The sequence below is a fragment of the Odocoileus virginianus genome, chromosome 3 (assembly GCF_023699985.2).
Source record: "Odocoileus virginianus isolate 20LAN1187 ecotype Illinois chromosome 3, Ovbor_1.2, whole genome shotgun sequence".
NCBI classification, from domain to species: domain Eukaryota; kingdom Metazoa; phylum Chordata; class Mammalia; order Artiodactyla; family Cervidae; genus Odocoileus; species Odocoileus virginianus.
This window is the reverse complement of record NC_069676.1, coordinates 19,428,218-19,453,874: the sequence shown is the minus strand read 5'-3', so window position 1 is coordinate 19,453,874 and position 25,657 is coordinate 19,428,218. Positions and strand designations below refer to the sequence as shown.

The following is a 25,657-nucleotide window of genomic DNA, read 5'->3' as shown; positions in this document are numbered from 1 at the left end:
AAAAGGGAAACTCACAGGCCACTTCGTTCAGCTCTCTCTGTCATGTTACAGTCTTTAATGTATATTGTTAAATTCTCTATTTCTTAAGGGCACTGAGGAACTTGACCAAGAAAGCGTAGGTTTCTGTTGTTTCTATCTAAATGTGCTTTAAGACTAAATTTCTCAGGCAGGGGCTGTGCAGAGGAGATACTATTAGTAATTAAATACTTAATATGTGTTGTTTAGTTGCTCAGTCATGTCCGACTCTTTGTGACTGCAGCATGCCAGGCTTCCCTGTCCATCACCAACTCCCGGAGCCTGCTCAAACTCATGTCCATGGAATCAGTGATACCATCCAACCATCTCATCCTCTGTTGTCCCCTTCTCCTCCTGCCTTCAATCTTTCCCAGCATCAGGGTCTTTTCCAGTGAGTCAGTTCTTCACATCAGGTGGCCAAAGTATTGGAGTTTCACCTTCAACATCAGTCGTTCCAATGAATATTCAGGACTAATTTCCTTTGGGATGGATTGGTTGTATCTCCTTGCAGTCCAAGGGACTCTCAAGAGTCTTCTCCAACACCACAGTTCAAAAGCATCAATTCTTCAGCGCTGAGCTTTCTTTATAGGCCAGCTCTCACATCGATACCTGACTACTGGAAAAATCATGGCTTTGACTCTACAGACCCTTATTGACCAAGTAATGTCTCTGCTTTTTCATATGCTGTCTAGGTCTATCATAGCTTTTCTTCCAAGGAGCAAGCGTCTTTTAGTTTCATGGCTGCAGTCACCATCTGCAGTGATTTTGGAGCCCAAGAAAATAGTCTGTCACTGTTTCCATTGTTTTCCCATCTATTTGCCATGAAGTGATGGGACCAGATGCCATGATCTTTGTGTTTTTTGAATGTCAAGTTTTAAGCCAGCTTTTTCACTCTCCTCTTTCACCTTCATCAAGAGGCTGTTTAGTTCCTCTTTGCTTTCTGCCATATGGGTGGTGTCATCTGTGTTAGCCATAATTTAACTGAATTCGATCTCAAACTGCGGAAAATTCTTAAAGAGATGGGAGTACCAGAATACCTTACCTCCTGAGAAATCTGTATGCAGATCAAGAAGCAACAGTTAGAACCAGCCATGAAACAATGAACTGGTTCCAAATTGCTCAAGGAGTATGTCAAGTATTGTCACCCTGTTAATTTAACTTCTGTGTAGAGTACATCATGCAAAATGCCAGGCTGGATGAAGCACAAGCTGGAATCAAGATTGCCAGGAGAAATATCAATAACCTCAGATATGCAGATGATACCACCCTTATGGCAGAAAGCCATAACTTCATGGCAAGTAGATGGGGAAACAATGGAAACTGTGACAGCCTTTATTTTCTTGGGTTCCAAAATCACTGCAGATGGTGACTGCAGCCATGAACTTAAAAGACGCTTTCTCCTTGGAAGAAAAGCTATGACCAACCTAGCCAGCATATTATAAAGCAGAGACAATACTTTGCTGACAAAGGTCCGTATAGTCAAAGCTATGGTTTTTCCAGTAGTCATGTATGGATGGGAGAGTTGGACCATAAAGAAAGCTGAACGCCAAAGAATTGATGCTTTTGAACAGTGGTGTTATAGGAAACTCTTGAGAGTCCCTTGAACTGCAAGGAGATCAAAACCAGTCAATCCTAAAGGAAATCAGTCCTGACTGTTCATTGGAAGGACTGATGCTGAAGCTGAATGAAGCTCCAATACTTTGGCCACCTGATGCAAAGAACTGATGCTGGGAAAGATTGAAGGCAAGAGGAGAAGGGGATGACAGAGGATGAGATGGTTGGATGGCATCACCAACTCATTGGACTTGAGTTTGAGCAAGCTCTGGGAGTTGGTGATGGACAGGGAAGCCTGGCATGCTGCAGTCTATGGGGTCACAAACAGTGAGTCACAACTGAGCGACTGAACCACTAGTATAGACCTCTAAAGAGCAAGTATTCATCAGAGAGATCAAGTAGAGTGTCGAAAATTACCCAGCTAAATGGTAGAGATGAAATTAGATCTCAGAACTAAGGCCTTTCTATTCCCACTATGTTATGCAGCTACCACCATTCTCCCCGCCTCTTTTTAATCTTTAAAAAACTAATATTTATATTAAAAATTTTCCTTTTACTTAACTCATACTTCCTGGTTAAGAGCCACAATAGTCAATTTATATATTTTATACCTGCTCAGCAAACTGTGTATATATGTATGTGCAAAATATATCTTGTCATGTACATTAGGATTTTGTCCAATTAAGATTTGACTGCTTGTACGTTTGGTACTGTTTAGATATTGTATACTAAGTATGTAGAGATGTAGAAACAGAAAGTTCAGAAATAAATCCGTAAATGGTGAAAATTAGCCATGATGATGGGAATAACTGAGGGGCTACTTTAGGCCTTTTCTAAGGCAGGATCTTTCTTGAGAATTTGACATTTAAGCTGGAATGTGATTCATGCAAGATATGCAAAAAGCGAAGATACAGGCATTCCAGATGGAGAGATAACTGATGCAGAGGCCCTAAGATCAGTACAAACATGAGGTGTTCAAGGAATAGGAAGAAGGCAAGCGTGGCTGGGTACAGTGAGCAGGGGAACCAGGTCAGAGGGGAACAGTTCCCAGCGCATGCCGTGCCTTGCAGCCTTGGTTAATAGTTCGATTTGATTTCAAGTGTGATGAGAAGTCACTGGAGTGTTGGAAGCAGGGAGGTAGTATAACCTGACTCATAGTTGGAGGAAATCACACTTGTTGCTACACGGAGAATGGATTGTGGAGGCACCCAGGAGAGTGGTGGACTGGACTATAGGATGGTAGCAGTGGAAATGGACAGAAGTAGATGGGCTCGATTTTTGTTTTGGAAGTAGAATTGACAGGCCTTGCTTCTGAACTGAATGTAGGGGAGGAAAGGTGAAAAAAAAGGAAGATTGATCCTACATATTTTTTCATGAGCAATAGGATGTTGGGGAAGAAGTTCCCACTCCCTGAAATGGGCGGGATTGGGGAGGAGAAAGTCTTTTGGACACTTGAAGTTTGAGATGCACTTTAAGTAGAGATGTCAGACAGGCAGTTGGATCTATAATTTAGAGTCTAGATTTCAAGGGAAAGCTATATATTTAGGAATTATCAGCATATATGTAGTATTTAAAGCCATGGAATGAGATTACATATGGAATAACTGGATAGAGATGGGAAGGGTCCCAAAACTCATGTTTACTAATGAAGTGAAGAAGTAGCTGATGAAGAAGGAAAAAAAATTAAAGGCATGGTAGCTTGAAAACCAAGGAAAGAAACAGTTTCAGGAATCTAATGTTACTGAGAGGTCAGATGAGATAAGGACTAAGAAGTGACCCTTGATTTGATAAAATGGAGAATGTTCATGACTTTGGTGAACAAGCTCAGTGGCATGGTTGGAACTGAAGCCTTAGAGTTGAATGAGGAGACAGTAGATGGTAAGAAAGGAAGATAGTGAGTACAGTAGACTCGTTATTTAAAAAAAAAAAAATTCTGTTGTGAAGAGTAGCAGAAAAATGGGGGCTAACTAGAAGGGACTTAAGTGACAAAGTAGGTATGTAGATTGGTTTTATCCTAAATCTTTTTTTTTTTTAAATCCTAAATCTTAAGTGTACGTAATTCTGCTACAAAGTAGCTCTTCCTCTTAGTACACTAACTTGCAGACCTGGGGTTTCATAGGTGTTAACTGAATGGAAAGCTGTACCTAGGAGCCCTCCAGCTAACCCTGCAAAACCCTGAGAGCACTGACAGCAGGAACAAAAATCCCCTCAGTGAGGCACCTGTTCATTGAAAAAAATCCCTGTTCTGTTCTCTCTGGGCAGACTCTGAGGAGGTAGAAATATACCCTGTTCTTCCTGTAAAGTTGTAACCGCTCAATAGGAGAGACCATGGTGGGTGGTCCACAGTCTGTACTGACCAGAGCCACGAATAATGAAGGGAGGGCATTTCAGGAGAGAAAAGAGCCTCAATCACAGAGGCATCACACTGAGCAGAGTGAGGGCATATGTGGGAGCTTGTGGGGTTGGGGAGGCACAGGGGTGCCTCCCAGCAATTCAGGCTTGCCTAAGAAACAAAGTCAGGCTGTTTACTGAGTTCTGCTGTCTGGTAATTAGATGGATTCTTCTAAATGAGAAGAAAAGAAGTGGTACCGATTTCCCCAAAATTGAGTGTGTGTGGGCTTATGCTTGCAACTCTTCTTAAGGTTTATACTAGGAGCTTTAAATTTGCCTTCTCACCTAGAAGAAGAAAGGTCCAAAATTTCCCTTATTGTTTCACCTCTTAGAAGAAGCATGCAGTCGTCGTAATTGTTGCATTCATCTATCTATTTAAGATAACACAGGAAATTAACAGTGCATTTTCAAGAAAAGCTGATTACCATCTGTTATTAGTAATCATTTAAAACCATCACTGATTGTCAGCATTACCAATGGTCAGAGACTCACTCGACAGGGGGAAAACATCCATTATTTAGAATTTACTATCCCTTATCCACTCCCTTAAAAGAAGCCATTGATTAAAATTAAGTGATTTTGGAATATATCATTCAAAGTACACTGTTCTGCCCTATCCCCAAAATGTTACACTATTTTCCCTCAAATGTGGGATGTTGAATATTAAGTCATACTTCTTCTGAGACTCAGTGGAAACATGTAAGTTTTATATCCAAGGCAGCCACCTCTCTTTGAGTCTCTTCAGAACCCAGCTTCTTACTCTCAATGAGGGCTTGATGCAGGACTCACCTCATGGCCATCATTCTCATTCTTATCTTAGATATAACACAGTTTCACATCAGCTCCCGTAGCATCAAACAAGTAGATTATAAAACCCAGTGATAGCTAGTGGCATTTCACAATGACTTGCAGGGTTTTTTAACCAAATATTTATCAACCACTGTAGCAATAGTGGTTGACCCATTACCTGAATTTTAAAAGCTGATATTTGGGAGTCTGGTCAAAGGAAATTACAGCAGTTCAATAATTTCAAGGGTTTTAGGAAATTAGTTTAATAGTCTTAAAGGGTTTATCCAGAAAAAGAGGACATTTTTCTTTTACATGTGCAGCTTAAGATTGGCAAGTTAGGGATTTTAAATTGTGCTAAGTAATAAAAATCACTACTAGTTTGGAACACAATACTCAGTAGAATGTGATACTCATCATATCATTTCCCTTATACTAGAGAACTTCCGCTGACCTATATGTAGGAAGACAGGAAGTTCTCATGGTGTTAACTACAGTAGGGAAGAGTATTCAATATAATAATGAACAACAAAATTGATCTTAGCCAGTTTTCTGGCAACCTGTATATCTCAGGAAGTGAAGCAAAGCAAAGTGAAAGTTGCTCAATCGTGTCCGACTCTTTGCAACTCTAACTAAAGCCCACCAGGCTCTTCTGTCCATGGAATTCTCCAGGCAAAAATACCAGAGTGGGGAACTAATAAGTGAAGCAGCATATGAGAAATACATAAAATCTATTGAGGAGTGAAAATGGAACCCCTAAATAAACTAGTTTGAAACAACTTAATCTGGCATAGTTGTCTTAAAATTAGGGGTGGATATGTATTTAAATGGAGGGCATCACCAACTCGATGGACATGGGTTTGAGTAAAGTCCGCGAGTTGGTGATGGACAGGGAGGCCTGGCATGCTGCGATTCATGGGGTCGCAAAGAGCAGGACACCACTGAGCGACTGAACTGAACTGATGTATTTAAACAACAACTTCTAGGAAAAGAAACTACTTGTAACAATGTTTCCTGAAGAAAATACCCTTTAACTTCCTAATGACTTCAGAAAAACACTGTGCATCTTTTTGACAGCACCCTATGATTTTAAGTCTAGGCTCCAGTTACAATATTCAGAATTTCTGAAATTATCTGGTAAAACTAGTTATAAAAATTATGTAATTCAAGGATAACATGATTATCTTAAGCCTTATATAATTTTGTAACTTGCTTACAGCCATCCCTAGATTTGGGTCCAAATGATCTTCCCATTAGAAATAACTGGCAGGAGAGAAAAGTTTGTTTGTTGTATAGCATCCAGAAAAGAATAATTACTATCTTAATTTTGCAATATACTGTGTTTGCTGGTGCTACTTTTATACAGTGAAGCAACAGCCTTTCAGGAGAATAAGAAACAGTTTAATAATAAAATATTTCAACTTCTTAATTAAAAAAAATACTGGAGTGGGTTGCCATTTCCACCTCTGTTTGGTACAATTTTATTTGCGAGGATGAGAATAGTATTGTTGGAAAAAGTCTTTAAGTATAATCTTTTCTACTGCTTTTATTAGGTAGGTTTGTGTTTGACCCCTTTAATATTTACTGAAATAGCTTGAGTTATGGGGAAATCCAGTTCAAAATTTGCCATTGTACATGCATTTCTGACTTTGAATAGCAAAATGGTAACTAACCTTCCTCAGCCATTGGAGCCCTGGAGGTGGCTTCAATATGAAAGGTGTAACAGTTGAAAAGGTGTTTGGCAGGTGAGGTTTTAGTCGACTTATTTTCTGACCACTCCATTTCAGGCATTCAGTTTTCTACTAAATGACCAAGTCCTGTGATGATTTTAAAAGTGGCTAGAGAGCAGCAGCAAAAACTCTGAACTACTGTCCTGGGGATGCCTAACATGCTTCATTTGTGACATCAAGCTGGAACCCATGTGTACTTAGAAAGTAGGCAACTCCAAGGCTTGCAGAAGCTTTTTATTAAAGGCCCAAGAGTGGAGACAGTTTGACAGCTTAGAACAAAAAGGAAAACCATCTAGAAGTTGCTAGGGCAGAAGCCATAGTGCAAAGAGGTGCTGATGGACAGGACAGTCAGCTTGACATTCAAAGAGTTGTGTGTGTGAAGAGGGAAGAGGGACATGTATGAAAACAGCTCTGCACACTGCATTAGTTCATACTCCTTTCTCTCTGTCTCTCAAAAGACTATTTTTTGAGCAGTTTTAGGTTCACAGGAAAATGGAGCAGAAAGTACAGAGATTTCCCGTATACCTCTGTCTCCACCCTTCCCTGACCATAGCCTATCCCACAGTCATCCCTTACCAGAGTGGTACATTTGATGAACATCATACTCACCAAAATCTGTAGTTCACATTTGGCTTCACTCATGGTGTTCTACATTCCGTGCAATTAGACAAATGTTTAATGAGACGTAACTACACATGTAGCCTGCCGTGCTGCAATCCATGGGATCACAAAGAGCTGGACGCAACTGAAGAACAACTACCCATATAGTATCATATGGAATAGTTTCACCTGTATATGTCTTTTTGTCTTTTGGCCTCATTGTGCCCCCTTTCAAACAGCTAGGCCTTTGTCATCTCTGAGGATCACATTCTAAGACTTTCGTGGATCACTAGACTTTAAACACCACTAAAACCATCCTTTGTCCTCATAAAATGCAATAGATTGTTACTGAGATTTTCAAGAAAATCTTTCAGATTACCAAGAATATTTCAATATAAGATTGATTTATAAATCACTGTTTTCTTAGATCTTAGAGAACTTTTCATTTTATTTTGGGAAATCCTTTTTTACAAAACATACACTTAACATGCATCAGTATTATATGCATTTTAACTGAGTGACATGCACACTCCAGGCACAGGTGGGGCTGATGCAGCTAGCCCGATGACCACCTACCCACAATAGTTTCCAGCCCATGAAATTTTTATCTTTGCCTAAGCAGAATGATAGTTTACTAGATGTCATGGATCTTCAAGGTCATTCTTAAGTGTTAATTACCTGTAACATACAAGTGCTATAATTTTTTCTTCCTTTATACATCATAATATTTTGTACCACTTAACCCATTCAGTCTTGTATTACAGATATTTTTATTTCCTCTACACCATTATTCTGCAAATTACAGAACATGGTTCAGATTGGGACTTGAAATTTCCTTGACAGGCTTTGACATTTATTCAACACTTCAGTAGAATGATGAGACATTTTCATTTTCTTAACAGTGCTTTTGCATGTATGTACACATAAATATATATCTTTTGCTTTGTGTGAATAGTATCACACTGTAGATTTTTTTTTCACTTTACCATGTGATGAAATTCATGTTTGTATATGTAAATACCTCATTATTTTTAACATCTGCATAATATTCTATAAGATGGATGTTACCTACTTTATTTGACCACTGATAGACATATTAGGAAGACTTTAAATGTTTGCTCCTGCAGATAATGCTGCATGTATGTCTTGGTACACTTGTGCAGATATATCAGAAAGATGGCTCCTTAGAGCTACTGGGTCAGAGGGTGTGTGCATTTTTAACTTATTAGTGCCACATTGCCTTCCAAAAGCACAAAGTATGTTTCTACCAGTAGTGCATGAAAGTACCTACTTAAATGTATGGCATTTCTTTATGTCTGCTTTACATATTATCAACTTTTAAAATTTTTGAGTCTTATACATAAAATATTCTCACTTTACATTTCCCTGTTTAATAGTGAGGTTAAATGTCTTTTCATATGTTGGCTGTTTGTATTTCTTCTCCAGGAATTGTCCAGTCATATCTCCTTGCCAAATTTTCTATTAGGTTGTCTTTTTCTAAGTGATTTGTATTACTATTTTAAAATAGATTCTGGCGATTAATCCTTTTCACATACACAAGTTTTTCCTTCTTTGTCATCTGTCCATTAACTTTCTTGATGGTATTATTTGTAGCTTAGTTTTTAGGTCAATAAATCTTTGGTCTTTTAATGTATGACTTCTTAATTACAAGGACCTTCCTAATCCTAAGATTACAAAAATGTTTTAATAGTCTTATTTATTTTTAATCTTTTATTTGGACTTTGTTTGAAATTTGATAAAAGACAGTGATATAATTTTTGTTTTTCCCTCTCTTAAGCACTATTAAAACCTTTTCCATTGACCTGAAGTGTCAGTTACGAAGTTCTGTATGTAGTTGGTTTAATTTTTATTCTCGTTCTCTACTATGATTTTATTCATTGGCGTTATCTCTCATATGTGAACTTTAGAGTTATCTTGTGGGTTTTATTTAAAAAATTATTAATCTTTTTGGGACTTTTGTTTGGATTCCATTTAATTCAAGATTACTTAGGGAAAATGTTTGCAATATTGAATCTCCCATTGGAGCCCTGTAATGTATTTATTTAGGATGATTTTGTTTTTGTTTGTTTTGTTCTATTGTAAAGTATTACAGCTTTTTCATTTAGATTCTGTACCTTTTTTCTCCTGGTATTTCTTAGTCTTTATTGCCATCATGAATAGGATCCATTTTTCTATTATATTTGATATTGAATTTTGCTATAGTAATGTATGTTTATTTCTGACTACCTTATCAGTCTTAGTTTGTCAGTTGATTTCTTAGGTTTTCTGAGTGTATAGTTATATCATCTGCAGAAACAATAACAAGTTGTTATTTTTGTTCCCCTCGTTTAGTCTTCATTTCTCTCTATTGTCTTGCTCAGTTGTTAGGGATCGCCAGGACATTATTTTAGAGTAGCAATAATAAGAGTTCTCTTTCTCTTGTTCTTAGCTTTAAGAGGAACACTTTTGTACATTTTAACAGTAAGTTTGATGCTTACTGTGGCTATCTGATAGTCATCTTGTCTAATTAAGAAAATTTTCTATTTCTCTGTATTTAGTTTTTATCAAAACTCAGTATTATACTTTTTGACATCTATTTTGATAATATTTTATTGCAATCTTTTAATGAAGTGAATTATCTTAATTATCTGTTGTACCATTCTTGGGTTCTTGAGATAAACACTATTTGGTTGTAATACACTGTTTTTAATATGCTCAGCCCTAAATTTGGTATTATTTAGAATATTTATATCTATATTTGTAAGCAAAATAAGCCTATCCTTTTTTTTCTTCCTTATGTTTCTCCTTGCTATGTAGTATTTACATACTTTGGAACTAGGGGTACCTTGAAGATATGAAAACATTCATTTATAAAACTATCTGAGCCTGGTGGCTTTAAAGATGGCATTTTGACTGCCCGTTCAAAGAATTTTGATTATATTCAAGGGCTGTTAATATCCCATTTTTCTCTAATCTTGAGCACATTACCAATTTGATTAAATCTCAGTTTTCTCCCCAGCTTCTGTTTTATTTTATTGAGAAGTAGTTAACATACATCACTGTATATGTTTAAGGTGTATGGCATGATGGCTTGATATACACATATTATGAAGATTATTAAAGTAGGTTTAACATGAAAAGATGCTCAACATCACTCATTATCAGAGAAATGCAAATCAAAACCACAGTGAGGTATCATTATACGCCAGTCAGGATGGCTGCTATCCAAAAGTCTACAAGCAATAAATGCTGGAGAGGGTGTGGAGAAAAGGGAACCCTCTTACACTGTTGGTGGGAATGCAAATTAGTACAGCCACTATGGAAAACAGTGTGGAGATTTCTTAAAAAGCTGGAAATAGAACTGCCATATGATGCAGCAATCCCACTTCTGGGCATACACATCAAGGAAACCAGATCTGAAAGAGACACGTGCACCCCAATGTTCATCGCAGCACTGTTTATAATAGCCAGGACATGGAAGCAACCCAGATGCCCATCAGCAGACGAATGGATGAGGAAGCTGTGGTACATATACACCATGGAATATTACTCAGCCATTAAAAAGAATTCATCTGAATCAGTTCTAATGAGATGGATGAAACTGGAGCCCATTATACAGAGTGAAGTAAGCCAGAAAGATAAAGACCATTACAGTATACTAACACATATATATGGACTTTAGAAATATGGTAACGATAACCCTATATGCAAAACAGAAAAAGAGACTCAGATGTATAGAACAGACTTGTGGACTCTGGGAGAAGGCGAGGGTGGGATGTTTCAAGAGAACAGCATTGCAACATCTATATTATCTAGGGTGAAACAGATCACCAGCCCAGGTTGGGTACATGAGACAAGTGCTAGGGCCTGGTGCACTGGGAAGACCCAGAGGGATCGGGTGGAGAGGGAGGTGGGAGGGGGGACTGGGATGGGGAATACATGTAAATCCATGGCTGATTCATTTCAATGTATAACAAAAACTACTGTAATGATGTAATTAGCCTCCAATTAATAAAAATAAATGGAAAAAAAAAATAAGAACAAAAAAAAAATTGACTTAACTATTCTAGGTCTTTTCATATAAATTCTAGAATAAACTAACCTATATGTACCAAAAATAAAAAAAAAAATTAAAAAAAATAAAGTAGGTTTAGTTAACATCCGTCATCTCATGTAGATAAAAAGGGAAAAAGTTCTTGTCATGAGAACTCTTAGGATCTACTCTCCTAGCATTCTTATGTCATACAGCAGTGTTAAGTATAGTTAACATACTGTAAATTACGTACCTAGTACATATTTATAAGTGGAAATTAAATTCCACATGTAAGTGAGATCTTACAGTATTTGTCTTTTTCTGACTTCTTTTAACATGCCTTCAAGGTCCCTCCAACATTGTTCCAAATGGTAAGACTTCTTTGTTTTTTTATGGCTGAATAATGTTCCATTATATGTGTAAATGTGTGTGTATAGATATGATATATATATATATATATCTCACACCTTCTTTATCCAGTCATTCCATGATGGACACTTAGGTTGTTTCTGTGTCTTAGCTATTGTGAACAGTGCTGCTGTGAATGGGGGGGGGGGGGGGTGCAGATAATTTTTCAAGTTAGTGTTTTCCTTTCCTTTGGATCTATTCCCCAAAGTGGAATCACTAGATGATATGTTATTTCTAGTTTTAATTTTTTTAGAACTCTATACTGTTTCCCACAGTGGCTGTACCAATTTACAGCGTATTCTACCAACAGTGCAAAAGGGTTTTCTTTTCTCCACATCCATGCTGGATGTTGTTGGATGTTCTAAGAGGTATGAGGTGCTCTTTCATTGTGGTTTTAATCTGTATTTCCCTAATGACCGTTAGCATCTTTTTCATGGACCTTTTGGCCATTCATGTATGCTCTTTGAAAAAATGTCTGTTGAGGTCCTTTGTCCATTTTTAAATTGAGTTTGTTTTTTTTTTTCCAGGTTGTATGAGTTCTTTATATATTTTGGATATTAACTCCTTATCAAATACATGGCTTTCAGATATTTTTTCCCATCCCATAGGTTGTCTTTTCACTTTGTTGTTTGTTTCTTTAGCTGTGCAGAAACTTTTTAGTTTAATGTAGTCCCCACTTGTTTTGTCGTTGTTGTTGTTGCTTGTGCTTTAGGTGTGATTTCCAAAAGTCATTACCAAGACACATGTCAAGGAACTTTCTTCTGGGAGTTTCATACTTTCAGGTTTTACATTTAAGCCTTTGATTCATTTAGATTTCATTTTATGAGTGATTAAAATAGGGATCCAGTTTCATTCTTTTACATGTGAATATCCCATTTTCGCAACACCATATGGAAGAGACTGTCTTTTCTCCATTGAGTGTTTTTGGTTCCCTTGTTTAGTAAACTAAACATTAGTTTACTGTATGTGTCTGGATTAATTTCTGGGCTGTCATTTATGTCCTGTTGGTCTATTTGTCTTTTTATGTCACTGCCATACTAGGTTTTTTTTTTAAGTCTCTTTTTATATTGAAGTATCAATATAGTTGATTTACAATGTCATGTTAGTTTCAAATGTACAGCACAGTGATTCAGTTATACATACATATATTATTTTATAGATTCTTTTTCCTTATAGGTTATTACAAAATATTGAGTATATTTCCCTGTGCCATTACAGTAGGTCCTTACTGATTATCTATTTTATATATAGTAGTGTCTATATGTTAATCCCAACCTCCTAATTTATCCCTCTCCTCCCTTCTTCCCCTTTGGTAACTATAAGTGTTTTCTGTGTCTGTGGGTCTATTTCTGTTTTTTAAATAAGTTTATTTTAATCTTTTTTTTTTTTTCCGATTCCACATATAAACAATATCGTATGATCTTTGTCTTTCTTTGTCTGGCTTATTTCACCTTAGCATGAAAATCTCTAGGTCATCCATGTTGCTGCAAATGGCATTATTTCATTCTTTTAATGACTGAATAATATCCCATTATATACATGCACCACATCTTCTTTATCTGTTGATGGACATTCAGGTTGCTTCCGTGTCTTGGCTGTTATAAACAGTGCTGCAGTGAACATCAGGGTGCATGTATCTTCTCAAGTTACGTTTTCCTCTGGATGTGTGCCCAGGAGTGGGGTTGCTGGATCATCTGGTAGTTCTATTTTTAGTTCTTAAAGGAAATTCCATACTGTTCTCCATAATGGCCATGCCAGTTTACATTCCCACCAACAGTATAGGAGAGTTTGCTTTTCTCTGCACTCTCTCCTGCATTTATTGTTTGTAGACTTTTTGATGATGGCCATTCTGACTGGTTTGAGGTGATACCTCATTGTAGTTTTGATTTGCATTTCTTTTGAGATTTTGAGGATCTTTTCATGTGTGTTTTGGTCATCTGTATATCTTCTTTTGAGAAATGTCTGTTTAGATCTTCTGCCCATTTTTTGATGGGTTGTCTTTTTTTAGTTTTTTTTTTTTGAGCTGTGTAAGTTGTTGGTATATTTTTGGAGATCAATTCCTTGTTGGTTGCTTCTTTTGCAAATATTTTCTCCCATTCTGTGGGTTGTCTTTTCATTTTATCATTTCCTTTGCTCTGCAAAAGCTTTTAAGTTTAATTAGGTCCCTTTTTGTTAATTTTCATTACTCTAGGAGATGGATCCAAAAGGATACTGCTGCAATTTATTTTAAAATGTGTTTTGCCTGTGTTTTTCCTCTAGGAATTATACAGTGTACAGTCTTATCTTTAGGTCTTTAACCCATTTCAAGTTTACTTTTGTGTGTGGTGTTAGAGAATGTTCTGATTTCATTCTTTTACATGTAGCTGTCCATCTTTCCCAGCGCCACTTATTGAAGAGACTCTTTTCTCCATTGTATATTCTTGCCTCCTTTGTCATAGATTAATTGTCTATGGGAGTACAATACTGCTTTAATTACTGTAGTTTGAGTATAACTTGGAATCAGGAAATACCATTGCTTTGTTGTTCTTTCTCAGGTTTGTTTGGCTATTTGGGGTCTTTTGTAGTTCCATGTAAGTTTCAGGAGTGTTTTTTCTGTTTCTATAAAAAATGCCATTGGAATTTTGATAAGAATTGCATTTTATTATATACATAGCTTTGAGTAGTATTGACATTTTAACATAATTAATTCTTCCAATCATGAACATAGGGATATCTTTCCATTTCTTTTTTTCATTTTGACTGTGTTGCCTGGCTTGTGGGATCCCTGACCAGGGATTGAACCCATGTAGTTACTGTAATCATTGCATAGTGGGGCTATATTAGCAGAGAGAAGATAAAAAGTGGGATTCCCATGTGGCTCAGTGGTGAAAGAATCCACCTGTCAATGCAGGAGACGCTGGTTTGATCACTTGAGTTGGGAAGAGCCCCTGGAGTAGGAAATGGCAACCCACTCCAGTATCCATGCCTGGTGAATCCCACGGACAAAGGAGCCTTGCAAGCTACAGTCCATGGAGCCACAGAGTCAGACATAAGTGTGTGACTGAGCGTGCATGCAAGATACAAAGTGAGTGGTCCAACTACTGTTGACATCAGCTCTGTCTGCCACACTCATTGGTGAGTGTAGACTGCCCTAAGGACTAGTCTCTCAGCAGACTTACTCATGGGTGAGAATGCCCCACCTCTGATGTCCCAGGGATCCATGGTGTAGACTCTTAAGTATGCATTAGGACATGTGTGCCCCACCTGGAACTTGTCCTCCACGTTGAGAGTGCTTATTTATGTTAATTATGGATGATTTTTAACTTGAATGGAAAGATGACATTTTTTTAAAAAGTCATTTGAAGAATCAAAATCATAATGTATAAAGCTAAGGATCACATGATTCATCTCAAGAACATTCTCTGAGGTTTTTTTGGTTTTAGACAAATACTTAGAAGTTGTGTCTCTGTCCTTTTGAAAGAAGTATAAAATCTGAGATAAATGTATAAAGGTAGAAAATAGAGACTTGTTGCATTCTCATCAACAGGCAGAATATGGTTTTTTTCCAGGCTTTATACTTAAAAATCCTTCATCTGATATTTAAAATGTATTTATGTTGAGTCATTTCTTTCTCTTTTGCTGGTAAACCAGAAGATCATGAAATGATTCTGCAGAGGCAGTAGCATTACGTTCAGTTTCTTTTTTTGTATATATCAGATAAGAGACTTGCAAATGGAAGTATGTCCGCCTCACATCCTTTGTATGGTGATGGCAGTGATGTTTGCCTTTTTGTGACTGTTGCAACATTAATTCATAAACCCACTTCCAGAGAACCTAAGGGCTTTTTGGTGAAAGGTGACTATAGTAAAAACGATGTTAGATTTTGACAGGCTACTTTTGTTTTTACAGACATTTCTTTTCTTTTCCATATTTCAAAACTACTAGTATTTCAAGAGTGTTGTGGGGGGTAGAGGGCTGCCATGATCAAAGAAAGTTAATGCACATATTTGGAGTTAGGATTTCTGAATCATTAACTAGTAAGGGAAAATAAAATTTTGAAGTTCAGGTCAGCTTAAGCCTCTATATCCTCCTCTCTGAACCAACACTTCTGGTTGGTAAAAAGCTCACAGATCTGAGAGACAAAAGCAGCTTCAGAGGTTGACTTCGGTAAACTGTAATAAAATAGAGGAGGAAAAAAGGCAGCAGTTCCAGAGATTCACCTACTTTTCCGTGGATTAAGGGACCTTGTACACCTTCTATCCCCTCTTTAACTCACTGTCATCCATTCAGCAGAGCTTCTTGTATAACCAGTTGGTATCACTGGAAACAGCGCTTCTGTTAAACCTAAGGAGAAGTCTCATAAAAAACTGTTTTCAGAAGTTTTCACAGTATTTAAGCATTTAAGGGAATGTTTGTCTTATTATGGAGCTTCCCTGGTGACTCAGATGGTTAAGAATTTGCCTGCAACGCAGGAGACCAGGGTGTGATCTATAGAGTGAAAGTGGAGAAGGATAAGGACCCTGGAGTGCTGGAATTATATATGCCTGACAGTTTGCAGTACTAGCCAATAGCAAGCTTTTGGTTCTGTTTATTTTTTCTAGCTTTTACTATATTCTACTTTTATTATTAATATGGGGGAAGTTATCTCGTTGTTATGATGTTACTTACTGTATATATTATTAAACATTTTGTGTATTTTTAATATATACTATTAAATATATTGGTCTTCCCTGGTGGCTCAGATGATAAAGAATCTGCCCGCAATGCAGAAGACCCAGGTTCAATCCCTGGGCTGAGAAGATCCCCTGGAGGAGGAAATGGGCAACCCACTCCAGTTAAATATTATGTTATCTTTACCAGTGGATTCTTTTTTCCAGAGCAATAATGAAATTTCACAGTATGAAAATGGAAGAAATCAACAAAATTATTCGTGACCTTTGGCGAAGTACCTATCGTGGACAAGGTAATTAACATGGTGTAACATGAATGCTCTTTCTAAAGCCCTGTGTCAAGCTCTTGCTTCATATGACCTCTCATCATGCCAGTATTGCCTTTAGACCCCTTTTTGAACATCTCTTTTAGATTTTCTAAGAATTCTTATCTTGATAATATCTTGTAGCAAGAAAAAAATGCAAAGCTTTCTATTCCAAAGCCTGACAGGACTTACAAATTTGGCTATGGTACACATTATATTTAGCTGATGACATAATAGGTTCTGTTGAAGTGCAGATAGGGATAAGCTGAAATGAGATAAGAAGAAGAAGAAAACCATTAGGAGGAAATTCTTAATAGGGGAACTAAGAAAAGGGCACAGCTGAGACCAAGGGTTGGTTGGGTATCTGATTGCTTCTGACCAGGAATCCTCATAACCAGGAAAAAGTTTCCAAACCACCCAGTGTTTCCCCTGGGAATGGCAGCCTTGCATGTTGCTTATAATGTTCTTTGATAAGGTTTGCAAATGACAAAAGGTTGCAGAGTATAGGTTCCTAAAATCATCTTCTTTCTGTATCAGATATTGAGTACATAGAAATTAGATCAGATGCCGATGAAAATGTATCAGCTTCTGATAAAAGGAGGAATTACAACTACCGAGTGGTGATGCTAAAGGGAGACACAGCCTTGGATATGAGAGGGCGTTGCAGCGCCGGACAAAAGGCAGGTATCTTCACGAACATAAAACCATTTGTACACAGAAAATTGACAAAGAGAAATGATTGTCAGTGCAGAGGAGGCTCCCAAGGTGCCCTTGAACGGTGGGAAGCTCCTTATGGCATCATCGCTGCCACGTGAAGTGAACCAGGCTCAGTTACTCTCCTTATACTCTCAATTCTAACCAGTATTTCCTGCAACATTATGTAAAGTAGGCTTGTAGAAGAAGGGCCTGAAACAGTCTCACAGGATAGCCTAAATGTAGAGCAAAAAGCTGAAGGCCATTCATTGTTTCATGGCATTCCTTATGAGAATAAGGTTATTTGATCATCATTTATAGACCCACACTAATTTATGTGCCACCAAGAAAAAGAAAATTCAATAGTAATTCTAAGATGCATCTTGATTTCAGAGAAGTCAAAGGATAAGGAAGGGTATGTTTTAGAATCAGTAACATACAGTATTAGCAAACCAGACCCTAGATTGAGCCAGATGAGTCTTTACAGTAACTAAGAGTCTGATAGAGAAGGCAGCCTCACCATAGGACTGAGTCCCCACCGCCACTCCCAGCCTAGCCTTGGGGCCTGGGAACCATCTGAAAGCAGGGTCTACCAGAGTCAAAGGCTGTGAAACCCACAGGTGCCTCTGCCCCCCGACCTCAGGGACTCAGTGCTGGGCCAGGCCGCCTAGCTCTGTGGGGAGCTCTGGGAGGGAAGCCTAGGTTGGATATACAGAGCACAGAGGAATAACATTTCAAAAAGTTGGGAAAGTGGAACCTGCATCCTTAGGGAACAATGCTGGGTTCTTTCACTGTGCACTGGTTTGTCCCCAAAATGTTATAGATTTTTGATCTTCCTCCTTTGCAGATTAGAAGCAGAATATTATCAATATTACCTCTGGACCCCTGATTCTTAACAAAATTTTGTAGTTCTGTAAACGAATGCTCACATCATGAGTTATTCACATAAAAAGTTTGCAATTTTTTAAAGACACACTATGCATGTATTTTTGTCATCAACCCAGACAGCTGATACAAATTTATAAGGCATCTGCAGATTATTATCTTAATCAGACTGCAAAAATGACAAGTTTGTGATCTATAATCAATATCCCTTGAGTTTGAAACATGTCTGTTTGGTTTAAAAATATTCTCTGAACAAAAGTGGATTTCCTGTAGCTACTATAAATTATAAAAATTAGTGCTAGTGTTTCCTTGGTCTTGAGTGACAGAACAGACAATGCTTTGTAGAGGTGGGCCAGGAGCTCCATTCCTACTCCACTCTGAGTGGGTGATAGTGGCAGCAGGAGAGAAGGGCCTGAAGATGGCCCTGGCCTCTTCAATCTGCCAGCCTGCCCTGTGCATCAGAGAAAAGCTCTAAACTGCTCTGAGATCACTCACTCACTCACTGATGCACCTTTGCTCACAAATCTGGGGGTGGAGAGGATATTACAGCTCACACAAAAAGTAGTGTATACTTCCTAAACTAGTCCTTCCCTCTTACTTCTGTGTCCCTTGTACCCTCAGATGGCTTCAGTGGCAGTCTTAGTATTAGGTTTCTATTGACCACAAAAGTTCCTCATAGTTTTGGTTGCTTGGATTTTCTATAGTCAAGCTTAAATAAAACCATACTTCTGTACTCATACTTTTCCTCTCCCTCCCTCTCAGAATCACACACATAAACATTTAAGTTTGGGTTAGACCAGTGGTGCCACTTTGGTTCTGCAGAACAGAGAGATTTAAAGATGTCTCCAAGAGAAAAGGTGTCTGTGAGGCTCTGGAAATGTATTATATCCAAGTTTTCTAACAAACATCATCAGGAAAATAGCCAGGTTATGAATTTTTAAGGTTATACCTGATAAAAAATCATGTTATACCACTATTAGCATTATCAGTAACATTAGATAAGTGTTAACTGCATTTCTGATGCAGGTCTGTAATTGGAAGCTTTATTACAGCTGACGTGAGGTGTTGGTGTGGCATTTTAATGATGCACATCTGAGGTCAGTGATCCTGTGACATTGCCCCACCTTTCCCTTCGAAAGACATTGTGCCAGATCTGCCTGTTTTCCTCAGGTGAGTGAGAAATGTGTGCAGTGCAGCTGAGTTCTGGCACCCTTTTTCCAGGTATTAGCCTCACTCATCATTCGCCTAGCCCTGGCTGAAACATTCTGCTTAAACTGTGGCATCCTTGCTTTGGATGAGCCAACGACAAATCTTGACCGAGAAAACATTGAATCTCTTGCACATGCTCTGGTTGAGTAAGTATCTCAAATTTGGGGCCAAGTTACGATCGTTTTTAAAGGAAGATTAAGAAATTCTGTGGTGAAAGTCCTCTGTAGCTGTGTTCTCCTTGGCGAAACTGGTTTTACCAGAGCTTAGGCTTTACCTTGATGGTAATTTTTCAGATGCTTAAAAAAAGAACTACCCGGTGAACAGATGCCCCAGACACATCTTACATCTCCCCAAGAGTGTTCACAGTGAGGGTTTCCTGGCTTGGTTTGGTTTTCCTGTAAACCCACCAGAGGGGCCCATGTGTCTTATACAGGAGTTAGCGTGCTCCACTAAGGCATTTCTTAGGTGGTGACTGTGGGTTTTAAACTACCTCTCCAGGTTCTCACATGTGTCAGCATCTATGAGGAATGACAGCACTTACTCAAAAAGTATATTAGTGGTGAAGTAGAATCCAGACTGCGGACACATTTATCACAGTTCACCGGTGGGGTGGTGCAGGCTCTAGGGATAGACAGCCCTTGCTTCTGCACAGTGCCAGCAGGGGAAAGGCGGTCTCCATGAGGTAGAGAAGCTCTTCTGGGGGCTCTTCACACCAGACAGACTTCCTAGCAGAGAGAACGTTTCCTGTGGTAGGAGACTTGAGTGGCCCCAGAGCCAGCTGTCTCCAGCCATCTCTCTCAGTAGTCCTGTGTGACCCACAAGTAAGGGTTGGTGCTTGTGAAACCTAAGTGCATCCAGCTCCAGGCAAGGGATAAATAAGTGGTTAGTTAAAAGAAAAAGTCTTAAGTCTCAGACTCATAACTAGTTATCTTAACATATAGATAACAAGCAAAAATGTTCTCAGTACACCCACTCAGGCCCCCTGTGTGTCATACCAGTGATGCATCTAGTGACTGGTGGTGGCAGAATTCTAAGTAGACCCAGCTCCTGAGAAGGCAGTGGGGCTCACAGTGTTATTCCCCTTGCCTTTAGTCTCTTTTTTAAAATAGTTTTCTTCCAGAGAAAACTAATATCAGGTCAAGAAAACCCCAGGAATAAATTGGACTCCTAAAGTTGAGTGGCATAGATTATTAAGGAAAATGCAATAAAACATTTCTACCTGCTTTAAGAATAAAACTAGTTCATCATGTATTCTCACCAGTCTTTAAGTCAGACCTCAGTGAAGAGTCAGGCCGCTCATCCCCACTGTCTGGAGAGATGAGACTGCTACCTGGCTGGCTGGATTCACCCCACCCCTCCCCCCGCCACTTCCTGCAGGGCTGTCAGAGGCCCTGATACTCACACGACACAGGAAAAGCCTGGTCATCACACACTTCATGTGTCTGACAGGGTGCTCAGTGGCTTTTGCAAATAAAGGAAAGAGTTATGTGTGTTCTTTAGTAATAAAATGTTATATTGTTTCAGGATAATAAAAAGTCGCTCACAACAGCGTAACTTCCAGCTTCTGGTAATCACTCATGATGAAGATTTTGTGGAGCTCCTAGGGCGTTCTGAGTATGTGGAGAAATTCTACAGGATTAAGAAGAACATTGAGCAGTGCTCAGAGATTGTGACATGCAGTGTTAGTTCCCTAGGATCTTATGTTCATTAAAAACATTCAAGACTTACATACTTTAGAAACACTGGTCCTCTGGCAACTGCTTATTTCTGGTATTGAGTCAATATGAAAATGTTCTTTCAAATGAGCCTTGTGTCTAGGGTTTTTAATGTCTGAGAGGTTAAAAAATCATTAAAAGTGTTTCACATGAAATTTGGGCTGATTCTCTGAACTTCATTCCCCTCCAGGCAGCATCTCAACATCAGCGAAGATATGCTCAACTTCCCTGCTTCCCTCCCTAGCACTAATGAAGGAGTCTATGGGACCTGAAGCTTCTAACTAAACACTCACTTCTCAAAGCATTAGTGAGAAGCAGTTTCTCTACCTGGAAACTACAGTTTGGACATTTAAAAAAAAAGTCAGTGTTAAGAGTTACCTCTAAATTTAGTTGGTTGGATGTGGTTTTTAAAACTGAGTTATCAATATTAATATCTGAAGATGAAAGAAATGATTATTAATATCTGGCTCTGTTCTTAACTTTATAAATCTAGGTAAGTGACCTCTCCCTCTTGGGACTTGTTTCTCCAATTTAAATTTGCAGTCATCAAATGGGGGCTTCAGAGTTTGAAAGGAATCTTAAGTAATTTAATTTCAGTGCCCACTCTATTCCCTCCCCACATATCCCTAAACAGGTAGTCCTCCAAACCGGGGCTGTCTGGAGACAGGAAGTGTTCCCCACTGTGCACATCCATTTCTGGAAAGCTTTGCCCAAGAGCAAGGCCGCCTCCTCCCTGGGGGTCCTGACCTGCCTTCTTGCAGGGGTCTGTAACTTTCCCATATGTCTGTGCTGTTTTATCAGCTTGGCCTTACCGTGTGCCCCGACGGCTCTCCCAGTGTATAGCTCAGGTGTGGAAAGGAAGCAGGGCTTGCTCAAAGTCAAGACTTGCTCCTGATGGGGGATCCAAGCAGTCCTGGAAAAGCCCGCCTCATTTTCGTTCCAGATGTTGTTTCTAATAAGAGCCCAAATCATACCCTTTCCCTGGAACTGCCAGCTGACAACTTGAAGCCTTTCACAGGCATGCCACAAGAGTGCTACCAAGTCACACACTTCTGAATTAGACTGTTAGAGTCTGTCAGGCACAAGGCACCGTCACTTTTGCCCATCTGCAAATCTAATGAGCACATGGTACAGACAGCCTTTTTCAACACGGGTCTAGAAAAGAAGTAAGCCCTAAGGTTTTAAGCTATCTGTGATAGGCTGAATAATGGCCTCTGAAGATACTGAGGTTCTAATCTCAGGAACCTGTGAATGTTACCTAATAATATGGCAAAAGGGACTTTGCAAATATGATTAAAATTAAGGATCTTGAGATGGGGTAATGAGCCTGGTGGGCTGAATGTAATTACGAGTATCCTAGTAAGGAGCGGGCAGAAGAGGAGAAGGTCCTGTACTGAGAGATGCAGAGACTGGAGTGATGCACTTTGAAGGTGGAGGAACAGCTGTAAACCAAGAAATATAGGCAACCACAGAAGCTGAAAAAAAGGCAGATTCTTCTCTCAGAACCTCCAAAAGGAACCGTCCCTGTTGACACCTCATTTTCAGTCCAGTAAACTGATTTTTGGACTTTTGGCCTTCAGGGTTATGTAAGAGAATGATACTTATTTTAAGCTGCTAAATTTGTGCTAATTTGTTACAGCAGCAATAGGAACTAACACAGTATCCACTGTATATAACTAATTTCTGTGCATCTAATAGTGATTATATACTACCTTGAGAAAACTGAAAAAGGTTACTCACCATTTTCTGTGTTCTATGGTTCACACAAAGAACCTTGTTTGAGGAAGTCTGGTCCAGACCCTCACTTAATCCCTGGAGGAAAGGGCCAAGCAGTAGAACCACCACTCTAGCCACCTGCTTCTTGTCCACTGACTAAATTCAGTCATCCCAATGAGCTCTGAAAAACTAAAATTGAGAGAAATGCAAATCAAAACCACAATGAGGTACCATCTCACGCCAGTCAGAATGGCTGCTTTCAAAAAGTCTACAAACAATAAATGCTGGAGAGTGTGTGGAGAAAAGGGAACCCTCTTACACTGTTGGTGGGAATGCAAACTAGTACAGCCACTATGGAGAACAGTGTGGAGATGCCTTAAAAAACTGGAAAGAGAATTGCCATACCAAAAAAAAAGAGAATTGCCATACAACCCAGCAATCCCCACTGCTGGGCATACACACTGAGGAAACCAGAATTGAAAGAGACACGTGTGCCCCAGTGTTCATCACAGCACTGTTTATAATAGAAAGGACATGGAAGCAGCCTAGGTGTCCATCAGCAGATAAATGGATAGGAAAGCTGTGGTACATAAACAACAGAATATTACTCAGCTATTAAAAAGAATGCATTTCAATCAGTTCTAATGAGGTGGATGAAACGAGCCTATTATACAGAGTGAAGTAAGTCAGGAAGAAAAACATCAATACAGTATATTAACGCATATATGTGGAATTTAGAAAGATGGTAACGATGACCCTGTATACGAGATAGCAAAAGAGACACAGTTGTAAAGGACAGACTTTTGGGCTCTGTGGGAGAAGGCAAGGGTGGGAGGATTTGAGAGAACAGCATTGAAACATGTATATTACCATATGTGAAATAGATCGCCAGTCCAGGTTCGATGCATGAGACAGGGTGTTCAGGGCTGGTGCACTGGGATGACCCTGAGGGATGGGATGGGGAGGGAGGGGGGTTCAGGATGGGGAACACGTGTACACCCATGGCTGAGTCATGTCGATGTATGGCAAAAACCACTACAATATTGTAAAGTAATTAGCTCCAATTAAATTAATTAAAAAAACTAAAATCACTATATTAGCCAGGCTAGTATGATCAACAGCGGTACCATGAGGAAAGAACAGCAGACCAATCCTCACTCAGAGGACACATTCAAGAATTCATAAATTAAGAAAGAACAAATCAATTCCAATCATCTTTTAAAATAAACACATGTGATAACCAAGGAATCTTTATCCCAAGAATGTAAGAATATTTCAGAGGATAACTCTGTTCACAAATCATTACCATAATAAAGCCAAAGGGGAAAAATTCTGACAAGAATTTTTTGATAAATTATTTGACCATTATTTGATAAAATTCAACACCTCCTAGCTTTAGTAAACTCAAGTTTTACAAAGAATAAAAGAATATTTTCTTAGTGTTGTCTGAGTTAAAGTTTAATAGTCATCTTAATAGTAAAAGATGAAATACTTTCCATTAAATAAAAATACCAGTAACTTCCATCAACATATTTTTGAAAGCTCTAGACATTGAAACAAATAACAAAAAGGCAAAATGAGATAAATACAGCCAATGAAACAAAGTTACTTACAAATTAAAACAGGACTCTCAATTTCAAGTCTGGTTTCTTCTGAGGATGTGACTTCCCTCACAGCCCTTTTGAGTAACTTTCTCTATTTCCCTCATGTCACTGGGCTTGGAGGTCAAGTAGGTGCCCTTTTTAAGCTTTTCACACACACACACACACACACACACACACACACACACACATACACACTTGAAGATGAATGGACATCACAATATGGAAGTCAAGAATATGAGCCAGACTCACAGGCTTAAATCCCAACACCACCACTTAACTAGCTTTAGGACCTTGGGCAAGTCATTTAGCCTCTTTTGCTCCTGTTTCCTTATCTGTAAAAGTAGCTAAAATGGTGCCTATCTTGTGGTGTTATGAGGATTAAGTGACTTTTAAAACTGCTTAGAAGAAAAAAAAAAAACTGCTTAGAATTCCCTGGCAAGTAAGTAAGTGTGTATTTAAGAAAAGTGTCACCTCATCAGTTTACTCTTTCTTGTAGTTATCTTTAGGCCCCAGCCCTGTCACTCCCACTTAGTGGCAATTTCAGCTCTCAGTTGAGAATTATTCTCCAAATTAATTTCATGACCATTGGTGACTTCAGAATCCAAATGATGGTCACTTAGATCTCTCAACTCCTTGCTATTTCCGCCAGTGAGGAGATACTCCATAGTTTTAGCCAGAGTCCAGTCCTTCAACAACAATAACCACAACTCTCCATATTTCCATTTTAAGCATCTACAATAACCTCTGGTATCTTTACAGTTCACTCCTGAGATCTCCAACTCCGGCAATTCTTTAAGCCCACCAAGATTTCTTTTTCTGCTATCCATAAAAACATTTATTTAGCAAGCATGCACAAACAAAAGAGGTCACAAAACTGTTCATGAAGCTCAATGAAGTCCCAGCTGTCTGTCCTCGCCAGCGTTCTCAACAAGGACCGTGCCGGAAAGGTACACTGATGCCCACCAGGATTTCAACCCATTGATTCTACCACTTTTTCAGTTCATGGTCTTTAAATTCCATGGTCCATCCTAGTAATACTGTCTTGCATAAAAACTCAACTTTCTTTTCCCTCTTCTGTTCACAAGTTTTTCTCACAGTATCCAACCCTGGCAAAACAGAACTCTCCCTTCTCCCTGCACACTTTCTTCTGCTGGTTCTCTATTTCCCTGACCTTTTGGTATTGCCCTACTTTAGAGCTCACCCTGCATCTGCATCTCTTTTCTTCTCATACTGACTTATTTGGTGACATCATCCAGTCCCACAGGTTTAAAATTATCTTAGTTTGAGCTCTCCCAGAAGTAAAACCTGAAACAGTGATTCAAGCAAAAGTTATGTGTAGGAGATCAGTTCAGTCGTTCTGTCGT

General features: G+C 38.7%; 1 protein-coding gene and 1 long non-coding RNA gene across 3 annotated transcripts in view; one reads left to right on the top strand and one right to left on the bottom strand.

Annotated features, from left to right (window-relative positions):
* RAD50 (RAD50 double strand break repair protein) overlaps nt 1-20,998 on the top strand; it is a 249,957-nt gene extending 228,959 nt beyond the window's left edge. For both annotated transcript variants that reach the window (XM_070465048.1, XM_070465047.1), the window contains 4 exons: nt 16,374-16,459; nt 17,009-17,151; nt 19,271-19,404; nt 20,783-20,998. In XM_070465048.1, coding sequence (XP_070321149.1) covers nt 16,374-16,459; nt 17,009-17,151; nt 19,271-19,404; nt 20,783-20,969 — 550 coding nt within the window. In that variant the 3' untranslated portion in view covers nt 20,970-20,998. The remainder of the gene's footprint in view (nt 1-16,373; nt 16,460-17,008; nt 17,152-19,270; nt 19,405-20,782) is intronic.
* The window catches only part of LOC139034341 (uncharacterized), a 76,827-nt gene that overhangs the window by 6,906 nt on the left and 44,264 nt on the right, over nt 1-25,657 (bottom strand). Inside the window, exons 2-3 of the long non-coding RNA XR_011486764.1 lie at nt 22,714-22,878; nt 19,800-21,886 (exon numbers count right to left, since the gene is read on the bottom strand). This is a non-coding gene — a long non-coding RNA (uncharacterized lncRNA). The remainder of the gene's footprint in view (nt 1-19,799; nt 21,887-22,713; nt 22,879-25,657) is intronic.